At 41.8% G+C, this 21,315-nt stretch overlaps 1 protein-coding gene across 4 annotated transcripts in view; it reads right to left on the bottom strand.

Annotated features, from left to right (window-relative positions):
- LOC125467222 (unconventional myosin-Va) overlaps positions 1–21,315 on the bottom strand; it is a 199,052-nt gene that overhangs the window by 116,892 nt on the left and 60,845 nt on the right. For all 4 annotated transcript variants that reach the window (XM_059639156.1, XM_059639158.1, XM_059639155.1 and 1 more), the window contains 2 exons: positions 13,298–13,408; positions 4,280–4,451 (listed from right to left, as the gene is read on the bottom strand). In XM_059639156.1, the coding sequence (XP_059495139.1) occupies positions 4,280–4,451; positions 13,298–13,408 (283 nt within the window). The remainder of the gene's footprint in view (positions 1–4,279; positions 4,452–13,297; positions 13,409–21,315) is intronic.

The raw sequence follows: 21,315 nt of genomic DNA, 5'->3' as shown, positions 1-21,315 counted from the left end.
TACCATGATGAGAGGCATGACAAAGATGTTATTAATACAGCTTCATGGGCTGGCAACCCCTTTCACAATTAAATAGCCAGTCCCATGCAATTCCTGAATGCCACAGCAACAGGCTTATGGCAGCTTTCATTCTTCTCACTCTCCTCATCTTCTGTCACATTCGGTGTAAAGCCCAATAACAAAAGCCTTCTTTCTCAGGCAAAGGATGATTCAGATGTGGAATGCGTTACCCCGCATGTTCAGAGACAAGAATAGTTGAAGGAAACACGTAAAAGGGTGTAATTAATTATTTTTATTCATTCATGGGATGAGGATGTCACTGGCTAGGCAGCATTTATCGCTCAGCCCAAACTGGCCAGAAGGCAGTTAAGTGTCAACCATATTGTTGTGGGTGTTGAGGTTGGTTGGCTCGCTGAGCTGGTTTGTTGTTCCGCAGACATTTCGTTACCCTTCTGGGTAACATCCTCAGTGCAGCCTCTGATGAAGCGTCAATGTGTTTTCCCACCTGGTTTTTAAGCTCTGGGGTCCGTTGTGATGGATTGTCTCACTTCCGGGTTTCCTCCGTAGTGGAATGTATATGGGGTCGAGTTCACTGTGTTTATTAATAGCATGCTTCGTGGTGTGCCGTGCTTCCAGGAATTCTCCTGCTTGTCTCTGCCTGGCCTGTCCCAATCAAAGTCGTGGTTCTCCTTGTCCATGTGGATTGAGATGAGTGAGTATTCGTCACGTCTTTTTGTAGTCACTTGGTGTTAATGTACTCTTGTTGTTAGTTTTCTTCCTGTTTGTCCGATTGTAGTGTTTCTCGCAGTCTCTGCAGGGGATCTTGTAGATGACATTGCTCCTGTCCAAGGTGGGGAGAGAGTCCTTGGTTCGGGTGAGCACTCACTCATCTCAACCCACGTAGACAAGGAGAACCACGACTTCGACTGGGACAACACCAAGATCCTGGGACAGGCCAGGCAGAGACAAGGAGAATTCCTGGAAGCACGGCGCTCCACAAAGCATGCTATTAATAAACACATTGAACCCAACACCATATACAATCCACTATGGAGGAAACCCGGAAGTGAGGCAATCCATCGCAACATACCCCAGAGTTTAAAAACTGGGTGGGAAAACACACCGACGCTTCATCGGAGGCTGCACTGAGGATGTTACCAAGCATGGTAACGAAACGTCTGCAAAACAACAAACCAGCTCAGCGAGCCAACCAACCTCAACGCCCACAACCCAAGCTACAGATCTACTCCAAAACCTTTAGACATATTGTTGTGGGTCTGGAGTCATATGTAGATCAGACCAGTTAAGGATTTCCTTCTCTGAAGGTCATTAGTGAATCAGATGGGTTTGTTCAATAATTGACAATGGATTCATGGTCATCACTGGATTCTTAACTCCAGATTTTTTGCTGAAATAAATTCAAATTCTACCACCTGCCGTGGCGGGATTCGAACCCAGGTCCCAAGTACATTCCTTGGGCCTCTGGATTAATAGTCCAGCGATATTACCACTACGCCATCACCTCCCCCAGTTTGAGATATTTCAGAATATCTCAACCATCTGTGATTTCTCTAAAATGTAGGGAAATTACATTAGACGAGAAAACCCCAATTTCAACATGATATTAGCACAGGTATTGTGGAACAAATCTATGCTGCGCTCTTTATGATTCTAAGTGACTCATTCACATTTGTTGCCAACACCTCAGTAAGATAGGGAGCTCATGTTGGTTTTGGTCTATAACAGAGGGAAGTGTCACTCTCTTTGTTCTATTGACCGTAAACAAATTCAGATTAAGCTTGCCATCGATAAAAGTGCTGGTGGGTAGGCCAAAAGGATAGCAGCTATCGCAACTCACTCTTTAACAATATAAAAGCAATTAACCAGTCAGCAAAATCAGTGTGTCAAGGTCAATTATGACTTGAGCAAATTGCTTACGAGTTATAAAATATTTAGCTGCGGAAGTAACTTGAAATGTGTGTGGAATATCAAGGGAAAAGGGAACATTTTGGAAACAGAGGGTAAATAAATATCTGAAATCTGTATCTAATCATTGTCTTTCACCTAAACAAAGAATTGCGAATGTGAATGGTCACACACGAATAGGTGTGTTCAGCAAATTGCTTGCCAGCTACGGTCAGTATAATTCAAAATGGACATTAGCTGCAGGAAAATGACTTGCTGGAAGTCAGTTGCAAAGTAATTTGAAATATTAATGTTGCATGAAGCTACAACTCTTCTATTTCATTGCTAAATGTAAAGGGAGCTGTGACCAGCAAGCAAGGCTGTCTCCAATACATAACACTTCCTGATAGAGATGCACTTGAGTGTGAAGTGAGAAGTTACACATTAGCCTGCATCAATATTTCAGAATATCTCAGCCATCTGTGATTAATGCACGGGAGATGATACTTTGCAAACTGCCTTGGAATGGGGTGGGTTGAGTGGGATTCCTTCAGAGTTAAATTAGTTCCAAGATTAACTCTCTATTGAATGGAAATTGGAATCAAAACCTTAATACATAACAGGAGTTTGCACAGTGGTAGTAAAATAAAATGGATTTATTGCACTGGATATCTAGATAGTGGGAATGGACCAGTTTCATGGGAATTAAGTAGCAGATTTCAGTATCAAACTAGTCCATTAGCAGCATGACATAGGAAAACTAGTTAGTCATTTTATAGTACAGAATTTGTGCAAAAAATGTTTTTGAAGCTTTTTGATTTGAACTCATCAGAACAGACAAGAATACCAAATTCCAAAGAAATTAACAATCTATCCTGCATTAAAAACAAGTTGACGATTAATGAATCAACTCTGATTCATTGAGGCTTTGCCAGAGATAATGTACCAGGGAACTATTACTGGCCCCTCTCATTTGTGTAACTCAAAAAAGGCAGAGTACCGAGACATGATCCTTTTTCACATCCTTATGGATAATTAAATATACATCTTCCAACAAATGCAAGTGAGCCACATTATGAGTTTGACAACTAAGTTTAAATTAGTGCCTTAATTTGCACTTATTGAAAAATCCTGAATGTGCTGAGAATTACAATTACCATCAATACAACTTCATAGTGACTCATATCCCAGAGTTAAATTAAGCACTTGGGCTCTGAGAAAGGAGTGTTTAATCAATGATATTCAACCCATTCTTTAAGTGCTACAATGTCACAGAGAATTTACATGCAACTAATGGCAAATATATAAATAATTACTTGGTAGTACAGAACTGAAACATTGGTAAAAGGAGACAAGGAGTCAAAGTACACTGCATGTTCTTGTCCCTTTTAGCAATTCTCAAAGCAACTCAAAGAAACAGCAGTAACACTTGGAAACCAATGCACCAAGTGTATCGGGCCTCTATTTTGAAGCACATAAGACAAATCAGAGAGGTACGTGTCATTTGCCAGTTTTACTGATTTTTCCCTCTGGGAAGCTAAGAGCAATCTTCTTTCAAAAGGATCCTGTGTCCAACTAACAATCATTAAATTGCACCATATTTTATTCTATCACCAAAGCTCCAACTTCCTATGATGGTAAAGAGAAATCACACTATATTTACATCAACACAAACATATAGATATATACACATACATACATACTAATTTGATTTGACATGACTGTCATGTGTACTGAACTACAGTGAAAAGTGTTGTCTTGTGTATTACAATCTGTCTGTAAAGCACATAAGTGCATCAAGATAACAACGAAGTGCGGGATAGGATGTTACAACGGCAAGTACTGTACAGTGCAGAGAGAGATCAACATTAACAGTAAACAGGTCCATTTAAAAGTCTGATAATATGCAACACATTTACTGCTTCTGGGGAGAGAAAATACCAGCTCTTCTTCATTCATAGCAGTGAACTATATCATCGCCAGTATGTGGGCATCACCTGATTTCCAAAGTAGAATCAGATGCAGTACCATGACCTAGTTTCAAACTTGGCAGCCATGAGTATCAGGCACTGGAATCCAACACTGCTATAATAACAAATTCATCCACTACTTTGCTACAGTGAGGTTGGTCATGCCTCTGCAATTATCATTAGCCATCATAATTAAAATGAATTTGGTCTTTTCATGGTTCGTGCACAATTGCATCAATGAATTTTGTAGGGAACCTCATGAAAGCAAAATACAAAAACAAAATTCTGGCCCAAACTAATAACACTAAAACCTTAGAAATTTGTAATCGATTAAATTTGAGTTCAAATCACCCTGCACTTTTACAAGTCAAGGCAGGGTTGTTTCTGAATAAGTCCTTACTCACCACAGTAAGTATAGATGAGCTTCGAATCCATGAAGCGTACTTTAAGGTTATGCAGCACTGCTGGCTCATGGAGATAACTGAGAGCCGTGAGGTCATTTTCACCCACAAGGATGTCAGGGTTCCGCAGTGGTGGAAGTTCCTTAGTTTGAGGATCAATGTTATATCGAGTTTCCTGTTTTAAAAAATAGCATAACTTACAAGACCAAAATGGAGTGAAGTGGATTTCACGCACTAGTTTAGCCCCCAACCAAGTAAAGAGATACCCTGGTGTTTGGCATGATAGGACTTCAGCACCTGGTATATTTTAGTCACAGGGATAATGAACTTGAGAAGCACCTTGGAAAGTTTTTCTGAGTTGACAGCACTATAAAATTGCAAACTGCTATTGCTGTCAGACAGGGCATATCAGAAATTGCAAAGAAAGGTTCTCCTGCACAGTCAGTACACAATAGTATTCAAGTATTCCCAGAAACAGAAAAGAAACACAAGAGAAAAATTTATGTAATAAATTGTCACAACCAGCCCAGCTCTTCCCCTCCACCCTCAAAGCACCCTTGTCACAAAGTCAGGAAATGCCAAAGTGCTTCACAGGCAATGCAGTACTTTTGAAGTGCAGGCACTAGCGTAATATACAAATTCAGGCAGTTAATTTGTACCAGCGAGGTCTCACAAACAGTAATGTGATTAAGATAATGTTAAAAGCAGAGGTCAACACCCTCCCAATAACTAAAACTGAAACACCTAGAGAAGTTTGCCTCACCTCAATCTGTTAAAGGAAGTGTAAAAAGTGGTATAACCTGCCTCTCGCTTCCCAATCTGTTATTTTGGGGGGGGGGGGGGGGAGGGGGGGGGGATGTTAAATGAAATGAACTCCTGACTATCACTCTATAATCAACAAGTAACAGTTTATCTATCTAACAGTGAAAAAATTAACAGAACTTCTAACAAACTAAACAATTCCCCCCTTAACTACTAAGTATTCCTGAATAAAACAAAATTCTAATGGTATGCTGTTCCAATAGACAGACATCCCAGATATAAACTAAATTAATAAATAAAACTTAAAAAATTTAATTTTGGGACTAAAGCCAGGATATAATTTTCTGAATGTTCTGTACCTTCTGTGCTGTTCTTTAGTCAGGAATGCCTTTCTCCATCATATTATTGTGTCAGGAATATTAGCTAAGAATGTTACTGTGCCTTTGGTCAGATGATAATTTTCTGAGAGTGCCAATGATTCTCTCTTTAGGGCAGCTAGTTGTTAACTAACAATTGCTCTCTCATCCTCTTCTTTTATACACTTGATAGCCTATTAAATTTCTTACAATAGGATTGGGCCTAGCTTGTCAAAACCATCAGATTTAAATTTAATTGGTTTTTAGTCTCTTGGTGTCTGGTTTAAATTAATTAGGCGATATTGTCTTGCTAACAAAAGACAACTACTACTGGGTTGCAAGCCATACAGTTTTAATGTTACAATTTCAGGAGCTCTGTGCCTGCTGTTGCTCGTAGACATTTTTTTAAATCTCCAAGCCTAGAAAAAGCATATTATCTTTGAAAGGGACCAGGCACTTTTCTATTCGATCATTTTACAAATAAATTCTAACGTCCTGCCTTCCAAACTACATGTACTTTGCAACAATAAGGCAATCAGTTTTAAGGATACTGGTTGCAGAATAAATAGATACAGGTGAAAAAACACTTTCATAAAGTGCCATGTGATCTTTTACAGCTATTAGGCTTGAACATCCCATCTGAAAGGCAGCATCACTGACAGTGCAGCCCTTCAGTCCTGCATGGGGACCTGTCTAGACTTTACTGCTGAAGCCTCTAGAGCAGAACGTGAGCTCTCACCCTCACAACTCTGGGACCAGAATGTTATCCACTAACTCAAAGAAATGCTAACTAAATATCATAAATAATATATCATAGTCAGCTAACAAGTTGCATTCCCACCTTATCAAATTATCAGAGAGAGAAAAAAAATTACGGTTGGAGCGGCACGGTTTCTCAATGGTTAGCACTACTGTTTCTCAGCACCAGGGGCCCAGGTTCAATTCCAGCCTCAGGCAACTGTCTGTGTGGAGGTTACACATTCTCCCTGTGTTTGCGTGGGCTTTCTCTGGGTGATCTGGTTCCATCCCACAGTCTGGAGACGTATAGGTTAGGTCGATTGGCCGTACTGAAAATTGTCCCATAGTATCCAAGGATGTGCAGGTGAGGTGGATTGGCCATGGGAACATCAGGGTTATAAGGATAGGGTGGGCGCAGTGGGTCTGGTTAGGATGCTCTTTGGAGGGTCAGTGTGGACTTGGTGGGCTGAAGGGCCTGCTTCCACACTATAGGGATTCTAAGATTCTCTCTCTCTCTTTGGACCAGTTGGGGAGAAGGAAAGTTATTATTGTTCCTGCCAATTTTTAAATCATGTTTATTGTGCATTGAGATTTCTAATGAATTTCATTTCAATTTCTGTCCTGATACTGAAAGAGATGCAATGGCAACATTCAATTTGAAAGAGCTCAAGCAATACCTGATTTCGGTACTTGGTTTAATGATGTCCTGGGGGCGTTCCACTCCATGCTGCGCTGCACAGAATTCCCATACACCACAGACTAACATAGGGATAGAAATGTATCACAACTGAACTGGTTGTACAAGGAGAAACTCCTGCACTGAACTGAAAGTAGGTGGAAATTTTCAGTCATCATCCTTTTCTAAGAATAGTACATGAAGATCTGGTTCCATTACATCTCTTCTTTTCACTGCTCCAGCAAAACTAAATGGACAACACGTTTTCCAAAGAAGTATAGTCAAAACTGAGGGAGTGTCCTCCAGTGAGAGAGATCTTTCATTCTGTAGATAAGTAACAATTGCAATAGGTTTCTTTTTGGTGATCAATTCAATTATGCCATTTACAACCTGTGGTCTCTATTACTGGCAGAAATTGATGCTTGGAGTATTTCATCCATTTTTATTAAAAATGCAGGCCACATGACGGAGTAATAAAACCTCCAGGGGCTGAGAGACCATGCTCACCCTGTGGCAACCCAAATGTTAGACATAGATCATAACCCCATTGCCTGACCTTTGAGAAGAATATTTTTGTTTTTTGATGTTGAAACTTACCGGAAGACTGTAGTGTAAAAAAAAATTCAGTAAGTGAGATTGATTTTTCACCATAGTCTAATGCTCTGCATCCACGCGGCATAAAGTTATCACTCATGTGTCAGTAACTTCCCACTGGTAAAATCCTCACCATTTTTTGGAAGCTTTTGAGTATTATCCATGTCAAATTACTGCACTGATGGCTATCAACTTCTGTGTGATACTATGACTTGTTAATATATCAGGTAACAGAGAATGAACGGCAGTAGTTCAATGCTTGTTTTACACTGGTTTCTGCCTTCCTTCGGGGTGGGGTGGGAAAGTAGAAACCAGCCAAGAATTACCTGAAATAATAAAATGTGAGGCTGGATGAACACAGCAGGCCCAGCAGCATCTCAGGAGCACAAAAGCTGACGTTTCGGGCATAGACCCTTCATCAGAGAGGGGGATGGGGTGAGGGTTCTGGAATAAATAGGGAGAGAGGGGAGGCAGACCAAAGATGGAGAGAAAAGAAGATAGGTGGAGAGGAGAGGATAGGTGGAGAGGAGAGTATAGGTGGGGAGGTAGGGAGGGGATAGGTCAGTCCAGGGAAGATGGACAGGTCAAGGAGGTGGGATGAGGTTAATAGGTAGGAGATGGAGGTGCGGCTTGGGGTGGGAGGAAGGGATGGGTGAGAGGAAGAACAGGTTAGGGAGGCAGAGACAGGTTGGACTGGTTTTGGGATGCAGTGGGTGGAGGGGAAGAGCTGGGCTGGTTGTGTGGTGCGGTGGGGGGACGGGACGAACTGGGCTGGTTTAGGGATGCGGTGGGGGAAGGGGAGATTTTGAAGCTGGTGAAGTCCACATTGATACCATTGGGCTGCAGGGTTCCCAAGCGGAATATGAGTTGCTGTTCCTGCAACCTTCGGGTGGCATCATTGTGGCACTGCAGGAGGCCCATGATGGACATGTCATCTAAAGAATGGGAGGGGGAGTGGAAATGGTTTGCGACTGGGAGGTGCAGTTGTTTATTGCGAACCGAGCGGAGGTGTTCTGCAAAGCGGTCCCCAAGCCTCCGCTTGGTTTCCCCAATGTAGAGGTAGCCACACCAGGTACAATGGATGCAGTATACCACATTGGCAGATGTGCAGGTGAACCTCTGCTTAATATGCAAAGTCATCTTGGGGCCTGGGATAGGGGTGAGGGAGGAGGTGTGGGGGCAAGTGTAGCATTTCCTGCAGTTGCAGGGGAAGGTGTCTGGTGTGGTGGGGTTGGAGGGCAGTGTGGAGCGAACAAGGGAGTCACGAAGAGAGTGGTCTCTCCGGAAACCAGACAAGGGTGGGGATGAAAAAATGTCTTGGGTGGTGGGGTCGGATTGTAGATGGCGGAAGTGTCGGAGGATGATGCGTTGTATCCGGAGGTTGGTGGGGTGGTGTGAGAGAACGAGGGGGATCCTCTGGGCGGTTGTGGCGGGGGCGGGGTGTGAGGGATGTGTTGCGGGAAATGCGGGAGACGCAGTCAAGGGCGTTCTCGACCACTGTGGGGAGAAAGTTGGGGTCCTTGAAGAACTTGGACATCTGGGATGTGTGGGAGTGGAATGCCTCATCGTGGGAGCAGATGCAGCGGAGGCGGAGGAATTGGGAATAGGGGATGGAATTTTTGCAGGAGGGTGGGTGGGAGAAGGTGTTTATTATCTCAGATTCTCCAGCATCTGCAGTTCCCATTATCACTAACACAAGAATTACCTGAATATGGATCCAGGAAGGAGCCTTTGCTAACAGTCCCATCTTAAGAAATTTCATGAGTTTTACTTTTTAATCACTAACAAGCCAAGGGTATTGGAGTAAAATTATCAGCACTAAGCTATACAGTAGGGCCCATTTACAATGTGTATGTCAATAAAAATAAACCTGGCCAAACAGGAACTCAAGAGGCGCTCAATAGGTAACAACTCAGATTGCACTGTGTCGGTAGGAACCAGCTATTCAGGGTTCAATCACAAAGTCACACATCTATTCAAACAAGATTTGGAAACAATGCAGTATTTGAAATTCCAACAAATTTACTTTCTAATCCTTTAGAAGTTTACATTCTTCCTCAGCAAAGGCTACTGACTGAGTTCAAATTTATTTGAAAAAGTCCTAATCTTCTAACAAGATTTTGGCTTTTAATGTTGACATACAGGAATCTGGGAGCTACAAAGCACTTTGTTGCAGACACAAACAGTTTCCAATGTTGTAATGACAGAGAAGCTCAGGCAGTTGGAAGCATGTGATGTAGAATCCCTGTTTCTTCGTGGTCACTGGGTTAAAATCCTGGAATCCCTTCTCAACAGTACTGTGGGAATACCAAGAAAGAATGAAGAAAAGTATGACATGAGGTTGTTCTTTAATCTCTTTGAATCTTATGTTTAACTCAAACCCAAACCAAGGGGCTGAAAAAGTGATTGATAGCTGGAAGGATTCAAAGTGAAATATGATTGTACTGTTTCAATCTAATTCCTAATTAGTTCCTAATCCAGGACCAATGAAATATTGACATTGATTGACAAATATACTTAGAGAACTGAAGAGAAGAGAACCAGAGAGTCAAGTATATATAGAATATTCAAGGTAGATGTTTATCATCTGAGATGGACAGGGATTATGGAGAAAAAGCATGAAAGTAGAGTTAAGGATCATCAGATTAGCCATGATCTTACTGAGTGACAGAGCAGACTGAATGGCCTCCTTCTGGTCTCATATCTTATGGTCTTATAGTGGAAAAGGCACAAATTTGCACAAAGATTCCTCTCCTCAAAAACAAGCAGATTCCAAATGAATAAGACCCCAAGATTAGGTTATAACTTAGAAACAAGTCTGGTGAGATGGTACTATGGCTTTAAGAGGTATATTTTGTCCTGGTTTTTCTTTGAAGTGAGGTTTTGAGGCATAGGCACCTCGCTGTCTCATCCAAACAATAAAGTAAACAGCTTGAGGGGCTTTGAGGCTTTTTGAAAAATATGGAACAAAAGCATGAATGGGTGGAGTCAGGCTCCCACAGATCCAGGGTTGTGGTTAAGCTTTCAGTAATTGTTGGGGTTTTGATGCTGGTTATTGAAGTTACTACATCGGTCTCTGTTACAGCTAAAAACTTGGGTTCTCTTCCTGCTCCCAGAATCACATAAGAGATGATCGTTTTACTGCATTTGTCTTTGCCAGGGGTGTTTACTGGGTGTTACTACATTTAACTACTAAATAGCAACTGTTTCAAGAATCTAATATTCCACAATTTACAATAGAGTTAAATTTAGGCCAATTCTTTTATTTGTATTTTATCTGGGGGGGAAGAATAAAGTGTGTGTTTTTTACTTAAAACTGAGAAGTATGACCAATCGAATTACACAGCACCTCACGCTTGCTTTTAAATAAGCTAAATGTTAGGGCCTAGGCTCTCTTGATATATCTGTTGGAGGTTAGATCTGGTCCATAACACAGGTCAGTTGTACTTATTCATCCATGGGCTGTGGACATTGCTAGTAAGGCACAAGTAGAGATGTACAGTTTGCAGAGGGGGCTGTTAGGAGCCAAACATATTGCTGAGAGTCTGGAGTAACATGTTGCCGTGGCTGGGTAAAGATTGGCAGATTTCCATCTCTAGACGATATCAGATGGGTGTTATAACAATCAGTGATAATTGCCATATTCAGCCATGATTGATTTATTAATTGAAATTAAAGACCCACCAGTTGCCTTGGTTGGATTTGACCTGATGATCCTCAGAGCTTTGGCCCTTGCCTCTGAATTACTAATCTAGTGACATTGTCACCACACAACCCATCTGCCCCAACAAACACATTGCCGGTCATTACAGAATCCTTCAGTGTGGAAACTGGCCATTCAGCCCGTCAAGTCTACGCCGATCCTTGGGGCATCCCACCCAGACCCATCTCCCTACCCCATTCCTGTAACCCTGCATTTTCCATGGCTAATCCATGTGGGCCTGCACATCCCTGGATACCATAAGCAAATCTAGTATGGCTAATCCACCTAACCTACATATTTTTGCCTGTGGGAAAAAACTGGAGCACCCGGAGGAAATCTACACAGACACAGGGGCAATGTGCAAACTCCACACTATCGCCCAAGGGTGGAATCGAACCTGGATCCCTGGCACTGAGAGACAGAGGTGCTAACCATTGAGTTACTGTGCTATCTGTACAACGGCTAATCATTTTTGTCCATGGTTCCATGTTTGGAAACTCCAAAGTTTCAGCAGATTGGACCATACCCAACTTGGCGGTTTGCTACTCTAGTTACAAAGTTGCTCGAGGCTTTGGGTCCCTCTCAGTTTGACGGATGAGGGGCTATGCCATAGTTCAGCAGTGGACAGGAGACTTGCAAACGCACTGGAGCAACATGTTAAAAGACCACCACATTTGACAAATCAATATTTGTTTAGATAAGGCATAAAGCTCCGCTGGGTGCAACTGACTTCCTGACTTGCTCGTTGCTGCTGCATTTGCAATTCATTACCAAATAGAAGCATCTTTGATAAAACTCTGTTCAGCGTGAAGCCCTGACGAGGGATGATACTTGATCTCAATTGGATGCTTTTTAAATACTAACACTTACACGTGCCCAGAAATCCTGCACTCTGCTATACACAGAGCCAGTTTGTGCTGTAAATTACCAGAAAAATATCGAATGCAGCTTTTCAAAAACAGCAAAAGGTGATGGAGAAAAAAGTTTCACGTTGAACATATTTGGCACGCTGGGTCTAAATGATTCATTTTCTCCATGTTACAAATCAAGTTACAGTTTAAACATAGAGAAATAATAATACGGGAAATTTTCTGAAGAAGGGTTCTGACCCGAAACATCAGCTTTCCTGCTCCTCTGTTGCTGCCTGGCCTGCTGCATTCCTCCAGCTCTACACTGTGTTATCTCTGATTCCAACATCTGCAGTTCAAACTTGTTTGCATAGCCACAAAAGTGAAATCTTTTATGAACCAGCCTATTCAGGTCAGTGTTTTCGGAGTGTAATTGTTTGTCTTTCTTCTTGGATTAGAAATATTTCTGTGATGTACTTAGAGAGCAGTAGCATGCTATCGTTTTATTAAACAGCTGAAAATAGGCTGATGACAACAAAAAAAAACGCAAGGGCATTCCTCCAGGAATGATCACATTTTAAAATAATTGAAAATAATTTTACAAAATGATACACCACCATTTACAAGTGCCGGTGGTGTATGTTCATCAGTTGCTTAGTGAATTTGACAGTTAAAAAATGTTTTAAAAGATTTCTGCTAGTTCCCAAGCTCCTAATGAACAGACTCACCTTCAGGGTCCTGTAGCCCAGTGGTAATTTTTCCACCTCTAGACCAGTAAGTCAGGGTTCAAGTCCCACCTTAGGGTGCAATAGAGGTGTGTCATAACTCATACAAACAAGTTGAATTAAAACCAAAAGCAAAGAGCCTCCTTGAAGGGCTGAAAATGGATAAATTGACAGAAATTCATCGCATTCATACCTGATTTGGAGTGTGAGCCAGTTTGTGGGCAGAGCTAACTTCCAGCTCAGCCTTTTTAAATCAGAGTAAAAGTTTGCTGAATCAATATCCTTGCTGGTCTAAACTGTGTCTGAAATTCCTCAAACGTTTCTGTTGAATCAGAACCACCGTGCCAAAATTACCCTCCCTGATTCTTACATCTACAAATTCATTATTGTTGTTTCAGCAAAAAGGTCTTGTCTTGGTCAGTGTAATGGATCCCCAATATGATTGTTAACGGAGGACATCAGAAGTTTGCAAACATTGATATCTTTGACCTGTGACATTCTATAGGAAGGAAACTGCACATTTCAAAGTCGGTAATAATTATTCATTTGGCAGCCATTCCTTGGCAAATTGAGAGCTCACATTCAATCACAGAATTAAAACACAAGGTTTGGAGTTTACCTGCTCATCCTCGAATTTCAGATGAAGCACTGTGTCTCCTGGCTTGTAGTCTTTGAGAAGCTCAGCCGATTTCCAGACATCCTCTGTATCAGGGATCCACACCCTGGCAAACTGCAACAGAGGAGAACAGGAGCAGTTTGAGAATGAGCCCTGTGAAGTAGGAGTAGCTGTTATGTACGATAAATAACACCTAACTCCATCAGTACACCATCAGATATTCAGTATATACCAAGACAAACAAGGAAAGCTTCCTCGGGGTTACTAGCTAAGTGACAGCTACTTTCTCAACATGCTTGTTATGCAGTGTCCCCGAGGGTGGTTCATTCGGCACAATTCTCATCCAACTTAGTTCCATTGGAAGGAATTTGTGACTGTTCCTTTGTTTGGTTTGTTGACATTTGGTGGAACTGGCAAGATGGTTCTGGTCAATGCAAACTGAGACAGATGTGGAAATTAAAGATAGACAAAGTCATGAGAAGTTTAAATTTCTTTTTCCCAAATAATTAGCATTAAACTTACCACGTATTACAGATTATTAAAAGCAACTGTAATCCTCTTGCAGTGTCAGGACAAACAAACTCATCAAAAAAACTTCTGGAAGATTCAGTACAGCTAGTTTAACCAAACGAAAACAGAACAAGCAGCTTTACAGGTCGAAAAGAAAATCAGTGTGTATTATACAACCTTCTATTAAATCAAAATCACTGACATTAAATGTTAGGCAGCGGTAACATGACAGTCTTGTTTTATATATTAAAGCTACAGATCCCAGCTGGGGTTCGTGACCCCCAGCAGTGTCACAGAATGAGATTTTGGGGTCGTGAGCTGCAAGCCAGGAATGGCAGCTGTTCAGCACTGACTGAATTGCAGCGACTGAGGTCCCTTTGAATGGTCAGACTTTCTGGCAGTGGGCATGGGTAAGACAACCGATTGTCGCTACAACCACCGCCTGGAAAAAAGGTGAGCCTTCACTTTTCTCAGAGCAAATCCAGCAGTACTTCTACCTATCAATTCCGGTCAACAACTCTTTAACCCTTGTATAATCCCAACCCCTTATTTCACTTGGGAGCACACACAGAGTCTGGGGTATGAAAATGGGCTCACATAGCAACAAGGCTTTGGAAGAACTGCATTTAATACTTAATTTTGACTTATTGATGGCAGGAAAATGTTTTGCCCTTTTCCAAGGGGACTGTGGCAGAAAGTAGAAACTTTGAAGAAATATTTTATTTAAAAGTTTGGATACTGAAATAGTGGCATATTGGTTTTAGACTGTGCCTGTGAGGTGCTTTAACGATTACCTTACAAGTATTACTGTAGCTTTTGGGATTTATTTTTAAACACAGTTTGAGAAAGAGTTTACTTCCTGGTGAATGCTGGAGTTTATTTTCATTGGTTGAGTTTTGAACAAACAGAGTCCACAATTGTGCATTGGCCTTCAATTAAAGGATGTGGTATTAAGACTTTTTTTCTCGTTAGGTGCAAAAAAGAACCACAGTTGAAAGAAAACTTTGGGTTTCAGTTCAGGATTTTTAGAAGTCATAGGCGAAGTTAGACAAATTAAACTGTTTCTCTTGAAGAAGGCCATATTTCAGAACTGTTCAGAAATAGGTTACTTCAGTGTAATGTAAGAAGTTGAATTTTAAATTTTCTAACCAGAACATTTAAAATCCTGAAAGAATTATTTGAAGCTATGAAAGTCTAAGCTCAGTTGTATGAAGACTCAAGGGAATATTGAGAGTTTTATTAAGAATAAGAAGGAAGCATATGTAGGTATAGATAGCAGAAATCAAGTAATTCCCTAGAACAACATAAAGGCAGGAGTATACTCAAGGGAGAGATGGACAGCAAAAAGAGGACATGAGATAGCTTTGGCAAATAGGGTTCAAGAGAATTCAAAGAGATTCAACCAATACTTTAAGCACAAGGAGTAATTAGGGAGAGAATAGGGCCCCTTAAAGATCAGCAAGGCCACCTTTGTGTGGATGCGCAGGACATGGGGGAAGATACTATACAAGTATTTTGCATCAATGGTTACTGTGGAGTAGGGTATGAAAGATAGAGAATGTGGGGAAATAAATAGCGATATCCGGAAAATTTTTCCCATTACATCGGTGGTGGTGCTGGATATCTTAAGACACACAATGGTGTATAAATCCCTGGGACCTAATCAGGGGTACCCTAGAGCTCTGAGGAAAGCTGGGGAGGTGATTACTGGGGCCCTTGCTGAAATATTTGTATCATCAATAGCCACGGGTGAGGTACTGAAGGATTGAGGGTTGGCTAATGTGGTGTTACTATTTAATAAAAGTGGTAAGGAAAAGCTAAGAAACTGTAAACCAGATATTGGTGATGGGTAAGTTGTTGGAGGGAATCCTCAGGGACAGGATTTACACGTATTTGGAAAGGCAAGGACTGATTAGGGATGATCAATATGACTTTGTGGGAAATCGTGCCTCACTACCTTGATTGAGTTTTTTGAAGTACTAGCAAAGATGATTGAAGAGGGCGGAGTGGTGGACATGATCTGCATGAACCCCAGTGAGTCCAAAATTAGGCAGCATAATTTTAAGGAGAGAGTGGAAAGATTTGAAAGGGACCTAATGGGCAATTCTTTCATGCAGGGGGTGGTGTGTGTATGGAATGAACTGCCAGAGGAGGCTGGCATATTTACAACATTTAAAAAGGCGTCTGGATGGGCACATGAATAGGAAGAGTTTAGAGGGAGATGGGCTAAATGGTGACAAATGGGACTAGATTCATTTGGAATATCTGGTCAGCTTGAACGAGTTGGGCCAAAGGGTCTGTTTCCATGCTGTATGTCTCTATAACTCTATGAAAAGCCATCAGATTCTCAGGACTGGGAATTAGAGCATCCCGTTAAGTTAAATATTTCAGATCTGACACAGAAGATATCAGCCTTCTGTCTGCTGTGAGCACTCTAAAAGGATAATGCTAGGATGAATGGTGTAGCGATTGGAACGAGGCCAGCCAGACTGGACAAGGTTGACAGCTCCAGTCAAGGAACCCTGGCTGATTGATATAAGCAGGAGTGTTCCCTGTGGCCATACTAGTCTGAAACACCTGATCTGGTCTGATCTTGGAAGGTGAGCAGGCTCAGGCCTGATTAGTACTTGGATGAGAGACCAATATCAGGTGCAGGAGGCCTTTTATGCCAGTAGTGGCCTCTCACATCATCTGTCTGTGCGTGTTCTGCCATCTAATGAAGTGGCAGACTGTTTTAGCAGCGGGCCATTTCCACTAGCAGGCAAAACCCCCACGTGGCCAGGGACACCCAGGCTCGAACACAGCCGCGGAAGAGGGGCAAGAGTCAGCAGATGGAGTGCTTTATTTCCTCCACCGACTCTATTTTGATTTGAAGCCGTACCCTCTCCACTTCACTTTGATTTTCACATGAGCGTTGCCCCTACCAGGTTTGGCTTGTGACTGGTTCCCTAGCCACGTGGGCATTTCGCGTGTTGGTGGAAATGCTGAATAAAATGATTTTTCACATGGTGTTTCTACTGAATCTCCACACGGGTGTTGTGGGGAAAATAAGGACATCTGCTGTGTAGCAGTCATGTAGGGGTTTGAGAAAAGAAAAAGCATTAAAATGTAACCAAGAGTTCATAGAAAAATATATAAACAAACAGAGTGTGTCAGAAGTTCTGTTCACTCAGAGCGGGCTGTGTTATCTGGGTTAGTGTTGTACACTATGCAGATGCCACCAAACCACCCTTCATGGAGTTATTTCAAACGGGATACAATTTTGCAGTATGTTTCAAAACCTTTAAAAACTCATATTATAATGTAAATACAGCGTGAAGCTGGATGAACACAGCAGGCCAAGCAGCATCTCAGGAGCAGGAAGTCAAGACCTTTCTTCTACCTGAAACATCAGCTTTCCTGCTCCTCTGATGCTGCTTGGCCTGCTGTGTTCATCCAGCTTCACACCTTGTTATCTCAGATTCTCCAACATCGGCAGTTCCTACTATCTTTATAATGTAAATATGTTGGTTTATTCCATTCTTCCATTTCTTTTTGCATAATATGTATGTTTTATTGTTGAAGCTAATTCCACACCATTGCATGCTTACATTTCAGAAAAAGATAACCTTGTTAAAGCTAAAAGAAGATCCATCAACCCAGGTTTCAGTCTGGGATCTGACTTGTCCAGTAATAACATCAGCTGTGTCCACACTAGGACCAGACGCAAGTCAGACGGAAGCCATCAGCAACAGAAATCCTTTATTTTGATTTCTGATGTTCCAACAATCAGAGTCTGAGTTCAACCCTACAACTAACTGAAACAAATACATAGGAAGCACTAGATTGAGAAAATTGAAGTAAAACACACACCAACTGCCATATTAAGGCAGACTATTCTGAAACAAATAACAGCATTTGACCCAAGTTACTATTGCACAGATCAGCCAGGAGCTTATAGTGAGGAAGAGACTGTATGGTAATCCAACAAAAATTGCTGCACAAACGGTGCTTTGCCATCATTATCGTTGCAAAAAAAAAGGCACTTTCTCCTTCACATCTGCCCCATTCCCATGAAGTAGCTGCATTTGAACTGTTAGTGCTGATTAAACTTCTTGCAGAGAGTTAAATCTAGTTATCACTACTGTGGGTACCCCTTCAAAACTGTGATAATTGTTCTTGATTGCCAAACTCTCATTCCCAGATAATGAACAATTATAAAATGCCCACTCATTATTCCGAAAATTCGATTCTTTAACAAAAAAAATCTTACTTTGCCACTTTATCCATTTTCCTCGGTCGCCCTCTCTTTATGTCCTAGATTTGACATTGAACGCACCTTCCTCTTTATATCTCAACCCTTTAATCTGATCAGTTAAGCAGCAGGTTCCTGCAGTCTCACTGCAATTTTAATCTGTGCCCCACCTGCCACTCAGATAATCCCAGAGACGGCTGTCTGAAGCTCTAATGTGGGCATCAGCTGGTGACAGGGCACTAAGATACTTCCCAACATGGACAGAAATCAGAACAGAGGGGGTAAAGATGGTTGGGTCCCCACCCATCATCCCACCACCAGATTAAATTTACACCCCCCTCACTACCAAACAGGTCACAGAATGGGCATAAGATTTCACCTGCAATCTCCTCCCTTTCTAAATCACCACTCCATACCCTCCATTCCAAAACTCTGAGGACAATTTTATTCTAATTGAGTGGTTAATCTGATCCTCTCAGCTCTCCATTGTTATTACCATTTTAATCATTCATGGACTATGCATATTCATAGCAAGGCCAGTATATACTGCCCAGCTCTAGTTGGGAGCATGGTGGTAAGCTGCCTTTTTGATCCATTGCAGCCCACATACATAGACCCAAACTCTCAGTAAAGGAGGGAATTCCAGGATTTTGATCCAATAACACCGAAGGAATGGCGATATATTTTCAAGTCTGGAGGCGGCGTGGACCGGAGGGGAATTTGCAGGTGATGGTGTCCCACATCTCTTCTGCCCTCGTCCTTCGGCGTGGAAGTAGCCGTGGGTTTGGAAGGTGGTGTCTAAGGAGCCTTGGTGAATTTCTGTATGCTGTAGATAGTACACATTGCTGCTACTGAGCACTGGTGGTGAAGGGAGTGGATGTTTATCATTATGGTGCCAAGCAAATGGGCTCCTGTGTCCTGGACTGCATCAAGGTTGAGTATTGTTGGAGCTGTACCCATCGAGACATGTGGACAGTATTCTGTTACACTCCTGACTTATGCTTTGTAGATGGAGGACAGTCTTTAGGGAGTCGGGAAGGGAATTATTTGCTGCAGCATTCCTAGCCCCTAACCTGTTCTTGGAGCTGCTGTATTTATATGGCTCGTCCAGCTCAGTTTCTAGTTAATGGTAACCCCCAGGATGTTGACAATGGGGAATTCAATGATGGAAATGATATCAAATGTCTTGGGGCAATGGTTATATCTTCTTTTGTTGGAGGTAGTCATTGACTGGCATTTGTGTGGGACGAATGTTATGCTGCCACATCAGCTCCTGCTTAGATATTGCCTGGGTCCTTTTGCATCAGGACATAGACTGCTTCAGTAGCTGAGGTGTGAAGGTCTGAAGTGGGATATTAAGTAGGGAAGGTCACCCGATGTCATTTTTCACTGACTGTCCACTGTGTCTGTCCATTCTCTGCTGGGTTTGTTAAATTAGGAAAAAAAACTTCTCTCTCATTTCTCAAACGTGTGAATGAAAGTGAAGTTTGTCGATACATTGCATCATCCATGTTACAGGATGAATCAGCTTTCACCAAACCAATTTAAACTAAAGGATAACTTAATCATCGAGATTTGCCACACAGGAACAAGCTCTTCAGCCCATCATGTCTGGGCTGGACATCAAGCAGTATCTACTCTAGTCCCATTTTTCTAGGTCCTTGTATGCTACTGTTTTTCAAGTGTTCATCTAAACCCTGCATCTTATAACCCCTCTAAACCTCCTGCTCTTATCTTAAAGTCATTTCCCTGGTAACTGACCCCTTTACTAAGGGGAAAGATTTCTTCCCGTTTACCATATCTATACACCTAAATTTCACGTTCCGCAAAAAGGTTTCTTCTCAGTCTTCCTTGCTCAAAGCGAAAAAGGCAATCAAGACTTGATTATTCTGTCTTCATAGTGAAACACCCATCCCAGTTAACATCCTGGGTGAATCGCCTACGCCCCAACTCTAGCACTATCACATCCCTCCTACAGTACGGCAACTAAAACTGCACAGTCATCCTGCTGTGACCTAACTGAAGTTAGACGCAGCTCCAGCGCTTGTATTCAAGGCTAATAAAGGCAAGTATCCCATAAGCCTTCTCAACCAGCTTACCTATCTGTCCATAGATCCCTGAAGGCAGAAGGGCATGTACACCAAGGTCCCTATAATCCTCTGCACTTCTTAAGGTCCCGTATTCCCTCACCTAGTTAGTCCTCCCAAAATGTCTCACCTCACACTTTTCCAGTGTCAATTCTATTTGTCACTGTTCTGCCTGTCTGACTAGCCTATCTATATTATCCTCTAGTCTAAGGCTTCCTTCCTTGCGAATTACCACAGCATTAATTTCATTTGATCTTCAAATTTACTGATCTACATTCCAATACACGTCTAGATCATTAATATATGCTATAAATAGATGTTGGTGCGTTCGCCCAGCTGGCAGGTTTAATAGCAGACGTTTTGTCTCCTTACTCGGAGACAACAGCGCTTCACAGGCAGCTCCACTACACTGAGGATGTCACTTAGTAATGGAACAAAATGTCTGTTATCAAACCTCCCAGCTCAGCGAACACACCAACATCTACAACCAGTACCCAAGCTACAAAACCTTCACTCAAACCCTGAATATGCTATAAATGGCAAGGAACCCAGCTCTGAACTGTGTGGTAGATCACTGGTTACAGCCTTCCAACATCATCCTCTGCTTGCTGCCACTAAACCAATCTGAGATCCAATTCAAATCAAGGACAAAGTCTGTTCACTTTGGATTCTATATTGACTTCTTTCTTCTCCATAATTCTATGTCCTCACTCCGCCCACCCCAGTATAGAAAGAAGCACAGCACTCCTAAAATATTTTAACCAATAAAGGAAATGGGCTCAGGAGTGTTGCAAGACTTTTGATGTAGAACAGGAAGGTAATGCATTTGAAAACAGGAAAGTTATAAAACAAGGTGGATCTGGCCTGTAATTGTTGAACATTACTGATTGACTTGGAAGTTATCAAGCAAACACAACACGCTCGGGCACGTATCTATGGTATTTGCCTTAAGACTTACACAAAGTTATTCAAAGTTTGATACGTATTTGTCACATTCTGGGAGCCCACCTTCAACTGGTCAATGATTCACGGTTGGAGTCAGTTAAGAAAAGTACAGTATAGATGGGTTTGAAGATTTCAGACCCCAGACAGGAAGAAACGAAGCTACTGATCAACGTCAAATCAGAATTAGGGACAAATGAATTCAAGTTGGCTAAAAGTCTTATATTCCTATGGGCAGAGGAGATAAC

Source organism: Stegostoma tigrinum, chromosome 33 (assembly GCF_030684315.1).
Source record: "Stegostoma tigrinum isolate sSteTig4 chromosome 33, sSteTig4.hap1, whole genome shotgun sequence".
In the NCBI taxonomy this organism is placed as follows: domain Eukaryota; kingdom Metazoa; phylum Chordata; class Chondrichthyes; order Orectolobiformes; family Stegostomatidae; genus Stegostoma; species Stegostoma tigrinum.
This window is presented reverse-complemented; position numbering and strand designations above follow the sequence as displayed.